Source organism: Bactrocera neohumeralis, chromosome 6, assembly GCF_024586455.1.
Source record: "Bactrocera neohumeralis isolate Rockhampton chromosome 6, APGP_CSIRO_Bneo_wtdbg2-racon-allhic-juicebox.fasta_v2, whole genome shotgun sequence".
In the NCBI taxonomy this organism is placed as follows: domain Eukaryota; kingdom Metazoa; phylum Arthropoda; class Insecta; order Diptera; family Tephritidae; genus Bactrocera; species Bactrocera neohumeralis.
In genome coordinates this window covers 68306986-68326032 of record NC_065923.1, presented here as the reverse complement: position 1 = coordinate 68326032, position 19047 = coordinate 68306986, and the positions used below count along the sequence as shown (strand labels likewise).

The following is a 19047-nucleotide window of genomic DNA, read 5'->3' as shown; positions in this document are numbered from 1 at the left end:
TTTTTCTTTGATTTTTTCAATGCCTGCTTTTCGTTTTGAGAAGAATTTCGGGAATATATATCGCTCATTTGCTGCAAGACCGGCATAAATCAAAAAACGTGATTTTTGAGTTAATGATGCAGAATTGTTCGTTATATCATACTATATATATGAATTTTATATGCTCCGCTTGATAAAGAATATGATTCCTCTTTTCCGTGGAAAGTCAGTTGAAAACTTTTAACGCGTTTTCTGGCAAATCGATTTTTTTGACTTATGCCGGTCTTGCAGCAAATGAGCGATATATTTTTTTCTATAAAATTGGGTTTTTCAAAGTAGTTTGACAAGTATCAAGGTTCAATAGCATTGATATATAGCAAGCTCAATAGAGGCTAAAAAAACCCTCAAAGCTGACGGATGACTTTTTGGAATTCCGTTAATAGTTTCAGTTTCAGGTTCCAACATAGTCTTAGGGCCTTTTCTAGAATAAAAATCCAGAATCCCGCGTTGAAAACAAATTATAATAGTTTCTCAATCACTTTCAAAGGAAGAAAACTCGCTTTCGTGGTTGCTGAGAGCTTATGAGACATTCCAAAACTGTCAACACAAGAATATCAAGGCGCTGTTAACTTTCTTTAAAGTAGCGCTATCATTCTGGACTTTCGAAACAAGGTATTTTGTGGTAGATCCTAAAAAATCTTTGAAGTAGTCGCTAATCTGACTTGAGTTCTACAGAAGTTGTGAAATTCATTATAGTCTAAGCTAAATAAATAGCAGTGAAGTTTGTAAACCCAGTAAACTTTTCACAGACAAATACCAACCAACTTCAGGAAAAATAATAAGGAAGTTTCCCTTTGATTCAGCTTTCAGTGAATGTTTCCTAAATTGGAGCTAGACTGGGAAAAAATCTGAAATAATAGAATTTTTTATGATGCTCAGTCAGTTCCGTTATCAGCTTGAAAAATTCTAGCATATAATTACCGTTCTTTACATAAAAAATTAAAATTTTTTCAACAAAAACTATAAAAAGTCCAGTTTCTTGGCTTTGGCTAAGAACTTCAATCAGCAACGCCATTGTCATACAAAAATCTAGATTGCTTGAACTTAGAGTGAAAAGTATCTAATTTGAAAGAAAGCTCTCAAGCAAACGACGACGACTTTGACCAAAGAATCTGGCGTGGGAAAGCAAAAAGGCACTGAAAATCCAATAGGTGAAATCTTGAGAAGCTCTAAAATTTAAAACTAAGCCGATAAAGTAAATTTAAGTATTGAAAGATACAGATATTGAACAAATAAAATTTAAAACAAAGGAAAAAGGTAATTTTTAATTGGAAGACACTTTTTATTAAAAAACTTTTAGAATACACAATATTTTTCTCGGGTTTCATAAGGAAAAGGTATGTTGACTTAGAACTAACATGTCGCTTTGCGCCCCTTACAATATCATTGGTACAATTGGGACCATTGGCGACTCTGATACAACTGGAGTCGATAATACTGCTGGTGCCACCGGCTTTACTGATGTCTCCTGCACACCGCCTTTTGTGATGACATTGTTAGCGATGACACCACTTTCCACAGCGACATCCTTATTTACCGCAGCTGTAGCTGGCACCTCTCGTTGTGGCCGTACACCGGCAGTCGGTGCGACATTGTTTAAGCCGCCTTGTGGCGGCTGTGTGTGTAGAGTCAAACCGCGTGCAGCTAGTGTCTGAGCGATAATTTGTTGCTTGAGTTCCGGACTAACATAGCGTGGCACTTTCACTTTGACCGCTTGTAAAATGGGTTGATTATAGACGCCCACACCCGGTAAACTCAGTGGTGGTTGATTATTAGCCGTCACGAGCACCTGATACTCCTCCTCACTGGATTCGGATGAAGCATCATAGAATCCGTATGGAATATGATAGGCTTGAACGCAAAGGAGAGCTGCAAAGGGATTGTATTATATAGTTTATAAAAGTAATATCCCTAAATCTGATGAACTTACTTGCTGCGAAAAGTACGAGAAACTTCATGTTGCACGGTAAAGGTTTGATTCAATAATGTGTCTTATCCTGTGGGTGTCGCACTTTATATAAAAGTTTGTGAGTTGAAATTTGAGAAACTTAAAAAGATATATGTTTGATTATTGTTTCGATTATTGATTAATTTATTGCCTGTTGTCTTGCTCAAAGGCCAATTTGTTACTCATCTTTGATACATCATGATACAGTGTGATTTTTACCACACCCTCACCTCGGCAGATTCTCCAGATTGACAGTGCTTTTGTTTTTGCGGTTCTTGCACGTCAATTGATTGGCTTATCTTGGTACTTTTTTATACTTGCACACCTTCAATCTTTTCGAGGAGTGTATTAATATAAAGGTATGTATATATCCAAGCTTTAAATACGATATTATGGAAGATGATCGCGGCGCTTAATTCATTTGTTTGTTTTAAGCGTTTCTGGAAAGCCACAGACTGCTTCTTTTGTTTTATGCTGCGAAGTTGCGAACCGTAAAAATACGCATATAACATAAAGTAAGTGATCAGTGTGACGATTTAGCCATACCCGACTCTATATAGGCGAATTAGTTCCTCAGTTTCTGTGAGTCCAATAGGCATACTGCACTGCATCTGAATCCCCATTGCTGTTAATAAGTGGCGTTATTCCAATAGACCTTCTCGCAAAGCAGAGAAGACAACTGTGGTTATGGAAGAAGGACGGAATAGAAATCCACATTTCCAACATGCAACAGACGAGGAAGCATAGATTTGAACTCTGGCAAGACCGGTAGCCAACTGAGCGCAAAGGCAGATGGACCGTCAAACTAATCGAAGATATACAGATTTGACACAGTAAAAAACGCGGCGCGGTGAATTACTGCTTACTAAGATGTTCACCGGTCACGGGTATTTCCGAAAACATCTGTACAACAGGGAAAATTAGGATGTCCTACATGAATCTACAGAGGCGAAAAATAGACGAAGCAAGCGATACCTGTTTAAGGGCCGAGAAGAGAACAGGAAATGTTTAAAGCAGGATTCCAGGAAAACAGAGGACCATATCTTGTGTATTTGTCCCGCATTGACAAGTCTACGCTGTAAGCATCTTGGGTCCCCGAGGTATAATACACTGGAGGAGGTATCGATAGTGAGACCACAGAGTCTGTTAAAATTCGTGTCAAGCGCAGGCATTCTAAGGATACTTCGCTTGGACCTAGCAACTGAACTCCATCTGGTATCGCAAAGGACGAAAACTGGTCTATGCGTGGCTTGTTGCCTACCAGTTTAACCAAAAGTAACCTTTAAGAGCCGAATATGACCAGGAAGAACGGAGGGCTTTGTAAAATAAACTTTGGGAAACCAATACGGAAGCGTAAAAACCCGATAACCTGCGACTAAAGCTGGCAGCAAAGTGTCACATATGTGGAATATGTAGTACGCATCAATAAAAGGTTAGCCAAAGAACTTCATATTGATTACAAAGCCAAAGGCATCTCTAGACTCAGGAGGTGTAGAAACTGAGCTGAATTCCTGGTAACTTTGCATTGAAGTAAAGAGAAAGAAAAAAAAAACAAAAAATAATCTGAAAAATAATTTTTCCTCTAAACAGTTTTTACCATAATTCAGCATTTAGTCGAGCTAAAGATTTATAAAGATATAATCGGACAACCAACTTTCGCAGGTATTTAAATGAGAATATGTACTGGAAATATTCTATTCCAAGACCTGTAAAGCACACACTGAGCAAATGCTGCTGGAGACAGTACATACTTCTATCAAAGTTGATCGTACTTTTCAGCCGAAAAGTATTATATTTGTTTGTGTAATCGTACAATCTTTTTTTTCTGCAAGGTGGCAAGTTTGTTTCACATTCCATACTAAAATCGGTGCTGGATATACTAGTACGCGCAAGTATAGTAATTGTCCTATCAGCAGTCTTTGTGACATCTTCGGGACAACTTAGAGACCCTATTTAACTATGTAAAGCTTTTCGCGATACCGTTAATAATACCGATGAAATAGTGGTCAAACTAATTGGCCTACTGAGCCTACTATTCGCAACACCATCACCCATCTTGAGACCCAGCATTCATTATTGGATAATATTCGACTGAAAAGATCACATCCAGCACGCAGTACAGAAAATATAGCAGCCGTAGCCTTACACTCTTAGGTACACGAAGACCATGGATATTCGATTCTGCTCCGTTCGCAGCAATTCGAACTGACGTATGGAACGACTTGTTGCAGTTTACGTCGGGGTCTTAAATTTAAAGCGTATAAAATACAACTTGTGCAGGAACTGAAGCCGCTCAACCTTCCCAAGTGACATATTTGTTTTTGTTTAGCGATAAGGCCCATTTCTGGCGCAATGGATATGTAAGCAAGCAAACTTGCCGCATTTGAGACGAAGAGCCACCTGAAGATATTCAAAAGCTGCCATTTCAACCAAAAAACAACCTGTTTGGTGTGGTTTGTAAGTCATCATCGGTGCATATTTCTGCAAATATGATGCCGGTGGGAACGTAACCTTCAATGGCTACCGTTATCGCGCTATGATAACTGACTATTTGATACCTAAAATTGAAGCTCGTGATCTCGGTGACATTATGGTTTCAACAAGACGGCGCCACTTCCCACACATCGCATCAATTAATTAATTGAGAGAATAATTTGGGAGCAGATAATTTCACGTTTTGGACCGGTCGATTGGCCTCCAAGATCGTGTGATATCACATCGTTAGACTTTTTCCTGTGGGGATATGTAAAGTCTTAAGTCTATGCGGACAATCCCGCTTCGATCAGGTCTTGGGCAAAACATCACGCGTGTCATTCGCCAGTTACCAATCGAAATGCTCGAACGAATCATCGAAAATTGGACTCAACGAATGAACCATCTGAGACTGAGTCGCAGCCAATATTTGAATGAGATAAGCTTGCAAAAATAAATGCCAAAGAATGTTCTCTTGAATGATAATAAATATTTTTATTAAAGTTTCAGTGGTTTTTCTTTAAAAAAGTGCGGAAATTCGAAACTACTACTTCAAAGTAGTAGTGAAGCTCAAAAATTAAAACACCAACTTTCACATTTTTTTATAAATATTTTTATGTATATTTTTTATTGTTTTTGTTTTTTATTTAAAAAATGTTAAAGCTAATTTGTTTACAAATATTAGTGTATTTTTATATTAGTTACTTAAACATAAATACATAGCTGGATATTATTTAACATTATTTTCAACATATTTATATAATTTTGTTTCAACGCGAAATGATTACGAAAAAATTATCATTTTGGTTTAACATTTTTGAAAATTTTCTTTGAAGAAATTATAGTTTTTTTTTAACTATAGTTTTGTAAACAAAAAGTAACAGTTTATAGCTTTTGTTGCGATTTCTGGCTTTTTGATTTTGACTTTTTACAGATTTTTGAGTAAAATTTTAATTTTTGTACTATTTTGATGATATTTTATGCGAATTCATTTGCCGGCTTTTATTGTTGTTTTTCATACTTTTATTGCTAACTGCATTAGTGCTTAAACAAAAACATGCAGTACCGATATTTTTATGTTAATTTAAGCATATTTTATTGTTATTTATTACTTTTTTATTAAATATTTTAAGTAGTCGGTTACTTTTTTGTATTGTAATATTAATTGTTTTAGTATGCTAATCGTTAGCAATATATTTTATTGTATATATTTATTTTTTTGTTTAAAATAGCTTCAAATATTTAATTTTTGAATTTCACAACTCATTTAGTTCATAATTTTTATTTTTTAACAATTCTAAGTTTTAATTTTTTTATAATAATAATATTTAGTATTTAATATTCTTTTTTTATATTTTTTGTTTTGCTTTTGTTTACTGTCACTCTACATTTTTTTCCAATATATAATTTTTTATTTTTTTTTAACATCATAATTCATTTATTTAATATTTTTTATTTTTGATTTGTTTACAATATTTAATATTTATTATTCATTTTTTTTTTGTTTTTGCTTACTGTCACTTTACATTTTTTATTTTTTATATAGCTTATGCGCGATTGTCCATTCTTAAGCAACGCAAATTTATTCATTTTGTTTCTTCTAACTTTTATATCCTTTATTATCTACGCTTTGCAATTACAAGCGCTACTTTCACATACATATGTATATGCTTAATATATATAAATATTTACATACATATGCTTAAGTTACTAATTCACTTTTATGCTACATATTTTCCCATATTTAAGTAAATATCTTACAACTAATCTTAAATTGTAAACACTAATCGATTTTTAACCATATCTTAACTAATTTAACAGTGTCACAAAAACAATTGCATGCGTTTTTATCTTAATTTCTATATGTAGCCAATATTTATGCACTAAATACTGTGGCAAAAAAAATATTTTTAACACTTTCACACATTTGCGCATAAAAATGTTTTTTAGTTTTAAAAATATTTTTATTTATTTTCCATGTATTTTCATTTATTTTTTTTACATTTATTTTCCATGCATTTTCATTCATATTTTTTTTATATTTATTTTTCCCTTTTTTCTTTTATAAAAAAATAAATGTTTTGAAATTTTTCGTTAATTTTATTTATTTTTTATTTTTTCATAAATTTTTTTTCACAAATTATTTAGAATTTTTTGTTTATTTTTTTTATTAATAAATTACATACGTTTAAAATGAATTTATCAAAATAAAAGAAATATTTGCTGGCTTCTTCCACAAATCATTACTTTTTAATAGTTTTAAAATCTATATAATAATAAAAAAAAACAGTTTTTAATGTACCACACTTTTTTATTATTATTTTATTTCCATTTACACACTCATTCATACAATTTTAATTGAAGGTTTTACGCTTAACAATTATTTTGCTTACAAGTAGTTCACTTAAAAATATATCAACAATTTGTTTCAAATATTTATTTGTTAATATTTTAATTTTATAAAGTTAAATTTTACTTTTATCAAGTTAATAATGCATGCATATAGTTATGTATATTTATTATAATTTATTTGTTTAGTTATTTAGTAAAAAAAAATATAGTTTACTTTATTTAGTTTTTTGCTTTTAACCCTCATTTTTTTATATTTTTTCTTTTAATATTTAATTGCATTTTGTTTTATTGAGTGGTAATTTATTTTATTATTATTTATTTTATTTATTTATGGAAAAACAAAAGAAAAAAAATTACCGAATTAAAAAGAAATTTTATAAAATAAATAACATTAATTATTTCGGTAATTTTTTTTCTTCCTTTTGTTTTATTCATAAATTTGTTTAATTTTTGTTTTGATTGATTTAAATTTGTTAAATTTTTTTTATATAAATTATTTTTATTTATGCCACATACTTTTTTCTTCACTACAGAATATCAAATTTAGCTTTCTTGTGTTTTTATCAAATATATCCTTTATTTTATATTGCATTATATTTTTTTTTATTATTTTAGTAGGCTTACATTTTTTCCAATTTAATTATACTATTTATTTGTAGTAATTTCACAATATGTCTTATTTTATTTCAGTAAATATTACTTTCTTTTGTTTTTATCTCAAATTAATTTTAAAAATTTTAAATTATTTTAATTTTAATTCTTTTTAACATTAAATTATTTTTAATTTTTTTTTAAATTAAATTAATTTTATTTTTTTTTTAAATTAAATAAATTTTAATTTTTTTAATTAACTTAATTTCCACTTTATTATAGTTTATTATTTTTTTTCATGTATTTCAAAATAATTTTTATTATATTGCCGTAAGTTTTACTTTCTTTTATTTTTATCAGTACTTTTCTAATTTATTACTTTTTCTTAATTTATCGAAATTTTTTAATGGAGACAAATTTCTTTATTTCATAATTTTTTTCTGTTTCACTGCAGGAAATTAAACTTCCTTTTATTGTTAACAATACTTTTAGGTATTTTATATATGATTTATCTTAATTTTTTTTTGTTGATTGAAATTCTCATTTCTTATAATTATTTATTTGATAATTACTATTTATATTTATTAAACATTTCTATTTATTTCATAATCTTTTTTATATGGTAATCATTTATGAAATAAAATAAAAAAAATTATGAATAAATAAAAATTAATTAATAAATATAAATAATTATGAAATATTAATTAATTAATAAATATAAATAATTATGAAATAAAAAATTATAATTAATAGGAAATTTATTTCATAAAATTTTTTATTTTATTTCACTATTTTTTTTTGTTTTTAATTTAATTTATATAAATTATTCATTTTTATGTAGTTTATTCTTTTGATCCCTTTTTTTTAAATAATATAATAATCATTTTTTTCGATTTTATTATTTAACTTGATTTAATTTTTTTAACTAAATAAGTTTTTGTTTTGTTTATACAAAGTTCATTTTTATTTATTTAAAATTTTTTACGTTATTTTATTTTAAATTATTTTATATATATTAATTTTTATTAATTTTAATTTATATTTACGTAATTTTTTTAGATTTATGTTGTGTGGACTTTTTCGAATTTGATATTAGTTATTTTATTTTCAGTTTTTATTATCGCATATTTTATTTAAACTTTTTAGTTCTGTTATTTTTCTGAACTTTGTAATAACTTGTAAACTTTTTATTCAAGTTCAAGTTTAATATATTTTTTTTTTTTGTTTTGTTTTGCTTTTTTAGTATTTTTAAAATTTTTCTGTTTTATTGGCCATTATATTTTGTGTTGATTTTATATATTTTAATAATTTATAATTTATATTATTTTTTTTTAATTTTTTACAATTATATTTTAATTAATTATTTTTATTTATTTATCATCGTATTTTTTCATTTTATATATATCTTTTAATATTTTCTTTTTTAACGTTTTACATATTTAATTTTGATTAATTAATTTAATTTATATTTCATCCTATTTTCTTTCATTTCTTTCTTTTTCTTTTTCTAATAATTTGTTTTGTTATTCCATCACTGTAAGTAATTAAAAAAAATTTAAAACAAAAAATATTAGAATGAAATAAATAAAAAAATGCGATGAAGTATAAATAAAAAAAAATTAACTAAAATTTAATATGTAAAAAATAAAAAAAATTATTATTTTTGTATTAAAAAATGTATTATTAAAAATTATTTTTTTTTTACAAATTATTTTATTTTATTATTATTATTTTTGTATTAAAAATGTATTATAATAAATTATTTTTTTACAAATAATTTTATTTTATATTATATATGCTTTACGTTTTATTTATTTTTATTATTTTTATAACTATTACAATATTAATAAAAAATATATATTTTTAAATATATTATTTTATATTATTTATAATATGCTTCATATTTTATATATGTATATATAGTTTATATTGCTATTAACATTAATTTATTAAAATTATTACTTTCTTTAATATTTTTTTATTGTAAATGCTTTTGTATTTCTTGATGGTACGGTTTTTAATTTTTTTGTTTGCTTTATGTTTAACAAAATGTATTTATTTTTTCCCCTCATTTATTATTTATTTTAATTTTTATATTTTATTTTTTATTTTATAATTTTTTATTTTATATTTCTTTCAAATAATTTATATATTTTATATTAACATCTTAATTTATCAACCAGTTTTTATTTATTTAATAACTATTATGTTTTATTTAATATTTCTTTCAAATTATTTATATTTCGCTTGTTGTTTTTATTGTGTACAATATTAAAATTGTTTAAAAATATTTTTGCGTATAAAACTATAAACTTTTGTTGGACTTTTTAGTTCTCCAATACCCATTAGCTTGGCATATTTTCTCATATTTCATGCATGTGGGCATATATATTATATATATCAATATCAGTATATATACATACATTTAGGACTCTATAGTAGTTATTGTTATACTCATGTTGTTAATTTATATTTTCATTACATAATTTAAGTTAAATTTTTAGATATATTTTTTTGTTAATTGTTATTATTATTAATGCTTTCGAACTAAACTGTTGTTGTTTTAATGTATACGTATATAATAGTAGTATTTATTTATAGTTAAATTTTCTCTATTTGTTCTTCATCAGTTTCCGGTGACTCCGGTGTTTATATAGTATAGTATTTTATGTATGTAGATATTAAAGTTTAATAAAAACTCAAAAACAAAAAAAAAGTTTCGCGCGCAGCTTTAGGAAGCATAGAACTAACTTGCAGTGACCTCGCAAATGACATAATTTTAAAGTCAAAAGCAATTTAGTGTAATTTATTATTAGCCAATAGCACACAAGCTGTGACTGCAACCAATTTTGAACAAGAAACAAAAGGGATTTTTACACAACGCGGTCACTGGTAGCTGACTGGTCCTAAAAAAAACTAGTACAATCTATAGTTGGCTGGAAGAAGTGTTTCAAATTCATAACTAGCGTTGACCGTGTTGATTTGTTTTTATTTTTCGATAAAAATAAATTCCACATATTACTTTTACTCTTGCTTCAAGGCTTGTTGCTCTTATTATTAATTTTCTCTTGTCTTTCAGTTTCGGCGTTTTCTCCCTGCCTCTGTGCTGCCTCTGCCAATGCACTTTATTTCGCAATCGGCTTGACTTCCAATAGCTGCGGATAATTCTCTACGATGTTCAATAGTATCGTATCGATATAATGCTTCAGGCGGGTATTCTCGTCTTCCTTCTCTTGAAAGGCTTGTTGCAACTGTAAATGAGAAGATGAAGATTGAATTTAATAAATTATGTTTTTTTTAGAATACATATTGCATTAATTCTAAATCTAACTATATTTATGTTATTAGTGGAGAAATCCTAGGCCGATAGGGGTAGAGAAGTTTTTGAAGGGAAAGTCTATACTAATAAACATTATGTTTAAGATTGGAGGTGGAGTTTGGTGCCAGAACATTTTAATAATTTTAATTTTCACAAGTTTACCACAAAAGCGGCGCTGAAGTTAGGCAAATCCAAGCTTTTAGATCAAATACCTTCGAAATAAGTTGACAACAGAATCTTCAGATATTTAAAGCTCACTTCAAGATCAGCACGGACTGCATTTACTAACCGGATTGCGGTACTAAATTATTATTTATTACTCTAAATAATGAATGAAAGAGAAAGGGTCCCAATAATAATAGGTCGTCAGATATCCACTTTATAATTCCCTAATAGCAATATCTGCTTTTTCACAGCGGCAGTGGAGAGTAGAACTACGGTTCGTGAGACTGTCGGGTTCAAGCAACCCAAATGCAACCGATAAGGAATTGTCAACTCGGAAGCGCTCAATAAACTTATTTGGAAAGAGTATTCAGATTAGATAAATAAATGAGGATTGCACCGCGACCTAAGATGTATTGTGCGCTCTCCTAAGTCACAACGACTCGCTTAGCCCCCAGCAAATATACAATAAATTCCAGTATACTGCTAGGTGCTATTGAGGCGCTGTGACCCTTATTTGGAAACACTGATAAAAGGGCGATGTGATCCCTATTTGGAAACATGGATCCAAAGACCTTTATTCTGCGCCTACAGACTACTGTGCAGCCAATTAGCAGGTGTTCCGGAGTTTCAAACTCCAAGTTGCAGAAGCGCTAATTCTCACAAGAAGTAAGGCCCATATTATATAAGTTCACCTTGAGCTTACAATGGCCAGTGTAGAAGTAGCCTGAGTTTATGCTTTGAGAGCTTGATTACATACTTAAACCTTTTAAGGAGTTGTTGCCAATACCTCTCCCTACCCACTGCTTCATCTTTGCAAAGCATCTCGTTTATGGTATGGGACCAACCGCAATGAAAGGTTCACGTCCTACCATGTTGGTGGATGCTGCGGAGCGGGCGAGCTCATCAGCCAGTTCATTTCCGGCTAAACCTTTGTGACCTGGCACCCAGATAAGGCGCACTTGGTTACGATCTGATACACTGCATTTGCAAGAATAACAGCAAAATTAGAAATATTAATAAAGGTCCATGACTTAACAAACAGATAATTTTCTTTCTGGTAAGAAATCTTCGCATATGGGTCGCTTCTATCTTCTAGAAAATCTATTATACTGCCTTGGTCTAACTGCCGACGACGCAAAAAGGGATAGAAAGAAAATTATTTTAGTCGACAGCTACTTGGAAAATGTTCTTTAGGGGGTTAGATGGGTTTCAAAAACTCGATTTTTAACGCCTTTTTATGCCATAACAGCTCTAGAAAATTTTCCTAAATGCTCAAGTTAGTCAGGGTTATAGTTTGGCGATACAACCTTGAAAAGTTGTTCGCTTTAGGTCAGCATTATATTCGCTTAAAACTTTAAACGCGGTTTTCTCGAAAATCTGTTTTCAAAGTTGAATGACAAGATTTCTAGCAGACCACTCAACCGATCTTAGTGAAATTTTAGACAGGCATTCGAGATATAATTAAGCGAAGGGGGAAAAAATGAAAATTTGTCAAGATTTCTAGCAGACCACTCAACTTATAAACTTTCCAGAGATCTGCGTGATATACGTATAATTTGGAAGGTCTCGAACGAAGAGGGAAAAAATTTAAATTATTTATAAAAAACGTTAAGCAATTTTCACCAAAATTTGCAGATTTTTTGGAAAACCGTCTGTGTCAACGTGGTGCCAGTTTTTTCGAGGATCTGAAGAGGTTTTTGAATACTTTATTTGAAAATGTCAGAAAATTTTTTTATATGTAGCCTTGGAACAATAAAAAGTTTGAATAAAATAGTTCATTTCATATTTGAAAAAAAAGAATTGAAAATAGGCCGAGAAACCCCACGTAACCTATAAAAGAGTCGAAAAAAATTTTTTCGAAGGTCTAGGGATTATGTTACAGCAGCAGTGCTATGAAATTTCTGCTCTTTTTCTTGAATTCACAGACTGTTCTCCACATTTCAAGGGATATCAAGCTGAAGTTGTAAATATTCTACAGAAAATTCATACTTATTTTAATAAAGATCTAAGGAAAATATTTTTAAATAGAAAATTAGTTCACTGTATGTCCAAAACCACAAGTTCCATGTACTTATGACCACATGTGACCAAAGTATGATGTATGTAGTATGTATGTGTTGATAATAATATTTGTATTGTGAATACCCATAATGAATTAATGACAAATTAATGTTTATAAAACTTAGAATATGTAAAACTATTAGTAATAATAATTAAATAATATTTCTTTTTTTATAAATTTATTTCATGTTCCGGTGGAACTCTATTCTTTTTATTCTTGCTGAACAACCGAAGTACCGCGTTCTCGGTTGTTTTTTCGAATTTATATTTAAATTTTATATATTTATGATTATTATTAGTTTTCGAAATTTATTTTTCCTTTTATAAATATAACTTTGGGGTCTCTTTTATATCCATATATATTTTTCTATATTTATTCTTTAGTAAAAACAAAGGTAAACAAAAATATGTCAATTTCGATCTTTCAAGAGTTCAAATGTTTAATGTATAATTTCATTGACCTGGTTGACTTTGAAGCGGATTATGCTGATTACATCCTTTACCAACACCTATGTGTCGGTTTTTAAGTTTACTTCATTCTAATTTATTACCGTCATCTTGAACGCTTGATTCATTAATGTATTCTACGCAGGCAATAGCAGGCTTTCAGTGGCTCTGCACAAAAATTTCTATCGAAAATTTGTTGTTTAATACCAGCGCTTCGGAATTCGCACCAAAATGACACTTTCTCATAAGAAAAACAGTTTTCGGCGATCAAATGTGATTTTTCTGAGCCTAGACTTCAGCAGTTTAGCTTTTTAAGATAGCTCCCGAGAAAATGTTACGATAAAGGTAGTTAATTTTTCGTTTCTCTGTTTTTTTAGGCTTGCAGTACTTTGACGTTCAGTTTTCTAGTAATCAAGGTGAGACATCTGATTTCGAAATATATCGCCTTTAATGCTTTTTTTGCAGTATAAGCAGATCCAACGGTTCACCTGTTATTGACTACTTATTTATATTTTGAGCTATATGATGTAGGCTTGATGTTTTTATAATTCAACGAAATCTTTAGAAGCTTTTCTCGAAAGCTGTTGTTTGTCTAGAGCTTTTTTAAATTATTATTTGCCGTATTTCCGCTATTACCAAAATTTTTAGAAATTATCTTCTTATATTTTTACACTTTAAATTAGCGATTATTCTTCCTTACTTGCTCTATTTTAATATTTTTGCGATTTTTATAGCAACGCTAACTTTTACGAAGCTTTCAACGAGCTTTCACAGCATGGCATATGCTTCTACATCTTTATTACAAAGTATACAATCAACACTCTCTCGTTAAATGTCAGTTATTCGAAGAATAATATGAAGCTTTCAGCGAGCTTTCACAGCATGTCATATATTTATACTTTTTTATTACAAAGTATTCAACTTTTCCTCGTTAAATGTCAGTTATTCGAAGAATATTATGAAGCTTTTTTCTTATGAAGCTTTCAACGAGCTTTCACAGCATGGCATATGTTTCCACATCTTTATTACAAAGTACACCAGCTACACCCTCTCTCGTTAACTGTCAGTTATTTGCAGAGTATTATGTTTATTATTGTTAAGTGAGTTAATTTCCTCAAAAGCTTTCACCAATCACCAAACCCAAACCAATAGTAAAACATTCCAACACAAATTACTTGTTTTTGCATCTTTTTGGTTAAACACTTTTGCTTTTTGTTGTTTATTACCTGACTTAGAGATGCTAATGTGGCTGAATCCACAGAATCCTGTAATAAAAATAAATAAAAGAAAGGAGAATACAAAATAATAAACAACATATACATATGCATAGATAAAGTGAGCGTTATAACGGGATGTATACGAATATGTGTACGAGTGAGGGCACGAAACAAAGCGGAAAATATATAAAAACGAACGAAGAAACAAAACTAAAAAAAAAAACCTAAACTGAAAATTATAAAAAAATATAATAAATAAGAAGGCAAAGCTTTTAAGCTCTGCACAAAAAATAATAAAATTAATATAATAATAAAATTATAACTATTTCTTTTATGATCGCTTGCTATAATTATTATTTTTTTTAAAGCTGCAAGCTCTGTTGTACTAAAAGCTCTGCAAAACTAATCCCAAAGCAATGCAGCATTGTGTGTGCAAGTGTTTATGTGTGCGTTAAGCTTTCATTATATGCCCGCGTATATGTTTCATGTGTGTGTTTGTTGTATGCTGTGTGCGCGTAAGCATAAGCGACGGTGTTAGAGCGAAAGCTTGTCGGCTATAAAAGCTTCTAGCGTGTCCCAAAGCAGTGCATAAAATAAATATTTGCTAAGTGCCAATTAAAAATCATTTGCGCCACCCACCTGTGCTTGTGACATTTCCTCCAGCTCTTGCGCTAAGCTATTCAGCGTGCCGTTCAGCAGATTGCGGCCCTCTTCCACGCCGCGCGTGAGCACTTGCGCTTGCAACTCTTCATTTTGCTCCTCCAAAGCTAAAAATATTTATATTATTTACAAAAACAGCTCTATAGTAAATTATATGGCGGCATACCTTTGTTCTTTTGCCGCATCTCCTCCAGTTCCTGATGCAGCTCTTCCAGTCTTATTGTCTCCGGCGAGGTGGTTGGCAGCGCTGGCCCCGTTTCGGCGCGCAGCCGTTCCAATTCTTTGCTCAACTCCAGCATTAGCTCCTCGGACGCCTTCTTATCGTCTTCGTATTTGCGTTCGCGCTGCACCGTCTCATCGAGATCCTGTTGCAGTGCCGCAATTTGATCGCGCGCCAATTCATATTTCTCCTCCGTGCGATGCAAGTCATTAGCTTGTTTGTCACAGAGCACGCGCAGGCGTTGTGCCTCTTCGCGTAATGTGTTCGCTTCCAATTCTATAGTTTTGATCTTGATTTGGCAATTTTCATTTTGGAGCGCCGCTTCGCGTTCGACGCGTGCCAGTAGTTCACGGTAACGTTTCTGTTCTTCGGCCAGACGCTCTTCGGCGCGCAACTCGGACTGAGCGGAGAGAAAAGGAAAGAGAGTTTTAATAGGTTTTATTGAAAAGATGAAGAAATAAACCTATATTTAATAGCACAGCTGGACTTTCAGGTGACCCATTCACTAAAGAATTTTAAAAGAAGGAAGCTAAACTTGTGGTTCGAAGGGAAGTAAACTAAACTTGGGGTCAATAATAACAAGATCAGCTAGCAATCATCGTCAAACATAGACTTTCGAAGCATTCAAATTCCATGTCTTCGCTAATATTCCAATGACCTTGATGCAGATTTTGGGTTCTGCAATAAGATAAGAAAATTCAAATTTCTTATCCCCAAGGATAAGAAATCAAGGCCGAAAATCTCTCCTCCTTCGTATTAGCTTTTTCTCTACTCACATACCGACAAGGGATATATGGAAACGCTGGAGAAGAGGCGCAGAAAGCTTTTTTATGGATGGGTCGAAGTTAGTAGGGAAGGTTGGAGCAGCAGCTTTCTGTGAGGAACGCTCCATCAATCTTAACTTTAGGCTACTGGACCACTGTAGTGTTTTTTAGGCGGAAATGGCTGCTATTAATGTCCTGCTACGGTGCAGCTTCTTTCAGGGAGATGAGCATTCGCACCGACAGCAGACCGGTTATAGTGAGCTCGTTAAATGTGACCAAAAGCTAGTCAAGAACTGTCAGTCCTCATTAGAAATGCTACTTCATCATCAGACTCGTTTGAATCGTTGTCCCCTGCAAAGTCAATAAGCCCACTCACTTCGATATTGGAACAAGTTAGTTCTTCTTTGGAATCTTGCATTCTAGCAGTGGAGCAATGGAGTTCTCATGCACTTAGTTGGCGCTGGTCGATGCCTGTGTGATTGCGAGATCCTTTCGTTGTGGTGTAGAATGCAGGAGATCTACTTAACTACTTGTCTTTAGCAAAGTTCAACTTGCCGCACATGCGGTAACGTTAAAAATGTTGTGAGGTGTGAAGTTTTATTGAGAAGGACAATGTGGAAATATCCAGGCTCTATCTCCTCTTTTTTCAGCTTTTGAAAGACTGAATCAGTCACGAACCAGAAGACGATGACCGATGTTATCATAAGCCGTCTCAACAAATTTGTGATAAGCTCAAAGCGTTATGACGATTTGTAAGGGTCTTATGATTTATAATATGGGAGTTTTTAGGTACCACAACGTACCGGTGTTCTAAGCCTGTCAAGTAAGGTCCCTGTTAGGAATGGCCTCTTCACCTAACTTAGCTAGGTGTATATATAGTCAGATATTGTCTATGGAGTACAGAGTCTTGCAAGATTTAGACCATCTCAAAGGAACTGATATGTTTTTGTGAGACATTTTAGGTTAGAAGGAAGTTCGAAGAATTGAAAGTAACCTGAAACCTGAAAATCTATAATATTAGATTTTGTCTCTACCAAATTTTTTCCACGATCAACTCAGAGATCGACTAATTTGGTTTTCAAAAGTTGGTAAAAGTGTAGTGTGCATTCAATGACGAAAACACTTATAAACAGATGCGAAGATATAAACAGAAGAAGATGACTGAAGCATAGGTTATGCTGTTTCTTTAGAAGTTAGCCTGGATTATTTGTAACAGCTGATGCTCTACAGATCAATAGATGATTCGAGAAAATTTTCATGGTGTTTGAAACTGTTAACGAAGATATGCTATAAGTGTCTATCACAAGCAAAAAATGTTATACCAGAAAATAGTAGCGAGTAACAGATTCATTCATTCAAGATTCTCTTCATTTTCAAACGTTTCTTCAGCTTTTAGTACAAAGTCTTTTTTCCCCAAACTTTTCCTCGAGAAAATATTATCTATCTCCACTCACCTCCCGATATTGCTCCTCGAGCATATGATAGCGTGTCTGCAGCACAGCATATTCGGTCTTTGTGCGCGTCGTGCGATCCTCAGCGATATTTTGTGTGTCGGCCAAGTCGGTGACTTGACGTTGCAGCAGTTCCAACTGGAAAGAGAAAGAGCGGAAGAGCGTAATGTAAATACGTGTAACAACAAGTAAAAGTTGATAGTGAAAAAGACATTAGCAGCCAGCTGATAAGCGGCAAGCAGTACAAAAACAAAGTAAATAAAAACAATATTTTAATTTTTTTTTATACTGTTTTGTAAATATTGTACATAATATGTATGTATATCACCATCTTTAATGCAAAACAACGTATCATAAAAAACAAAATTGAAATTCGCTGTTAGATATAATATGATACATATAACATATACATATGTATGTATGAGTAGCCGGCTGATAAGCGGCGAGCAGTACAAAGACAAAGTAAATAAAATAAATATATTTTAATTTTTTTATTAAAATTTGAAAATATAGTATGTATATCGTCACGTAAAATGCAAAAGAACGTCTCATCAAAAAAAAATCGATATCAGATATAATAACCAATATATAACCATTTTATAACCAATATATAACCATTTTATAACCAATATATAACCATTTTATAACCAATATATAACCATTTTATAACCAATATATAACCATTTTATAACCAATATATAGCCATTTTATAACCTAAACTCAAATTATGTTTCAATATGATTGGTTTCTATTATAATACATATTCTAAATATGAAAAATGATGTTACGTTATTTTGCATTTAGGTGATGATATGTATGTGAGCTTTGTGCGCTAATTGCCATGCAATTAATGTCGGTTTGGCGCGCCGCGCAGGCCAAATGTCAGACACAAAAATATTATAGGTAAGATATTTTATTAATTTTTAATTTTTTTTTTCATTTTGTTTTTGTCTTATATTTTCAATTAGCGCTAATACTAACACAACTGCTTTTTAGTACACGCAAATCGCCGAGCAGATCATCAATGAGCAACACATCCGCCATTGGTGTTTTCAAATGCATTTGTTCAATATTTTTTGTGCTGCAGTTTTTATGTTTTGTAGAATTTTTTTTTGTTGTGTTTTTTTGTTATGCTTATTGTGCGATTAACATATATATTTATGGATTATTTTTTATCAAAATGTCATTTATAATTTATGAATCACCAAAAAATCATCATTCATGCCTTCGAAACGACGTAAATTTGTTTTGTTTCTACGCATTGCTACTAATAAATATTTTTTAAAAATTTTTGAAAAAAAAAATGTTTTTTAATTTTTTTTAACATTAATTTTTTAAATA

At 30.9% G+C, this 19047-nt stretch overlaps 2 protein-coding genes across 21 annotated transcripts in view; both read right to left on the bottom strand.

The window, feature by feature from the left end:
• Positions 1-1361: 1361 nt before the first annotated feature.
• On the bottom strand, positions 1362-1997 carry LOC126763798 (uncharacterized). Its single transcript, XM_050481613.1, has 2 exons — positions 1970-1997; positions 1362-1908 (listed from the first exon to the last, which is right to left on the bottom strand). Exons 1-2 carry the CDS (start codon positions 1995-1997, stop codon positions 1415-1417), a joined length of 522 nt encoding a protein of 173 aa, XP_050337570.1. The 3' UTR covers positions 1362-1414.
• An 8010-nt stretch (positions 1998-10007) lies between these two features.
• LOC126763781 (rab11 family-interacting protein 3) overlaps positions 10008-19047 on the bottom strand; it is a 170013-nt gene continuing 160973 nt past the window's right edge. For 15 of the 20 annotated variants that reach the window (XM_050481573.1, XM_050481576.1, XM_050481578.1 and 12 more), the window contains 5 exons: positions 17710-17844; positions 15438-15891; positions 15251-15378; positions 14621-14659; positions 10008-10653 (listed from right to left, as the gene is read on the bottom strand). In XM_050481573.1, coding sequence (XP_050337530.1) covers positions 10528-10653; positions 14621-14659; positions 15251-15378; positions 15438-15891; positions 17710-17844 — 882 coding nt within the window. In that variant the 3' untranslated portion in view covers positions 10008-10527. Of the gene's footprint in view, positions 10654-14620; positions 14660-15250; positions 15379-15437; positions 15892-17709; positions 17845-18687; positions 18909-19047 lie in introns of those variants that run through there. The other 5 variants (XM_050481577.1, XM_050481581.1, XM_050481572.1 and 2 more) reach the window with 3 other exon arrangements.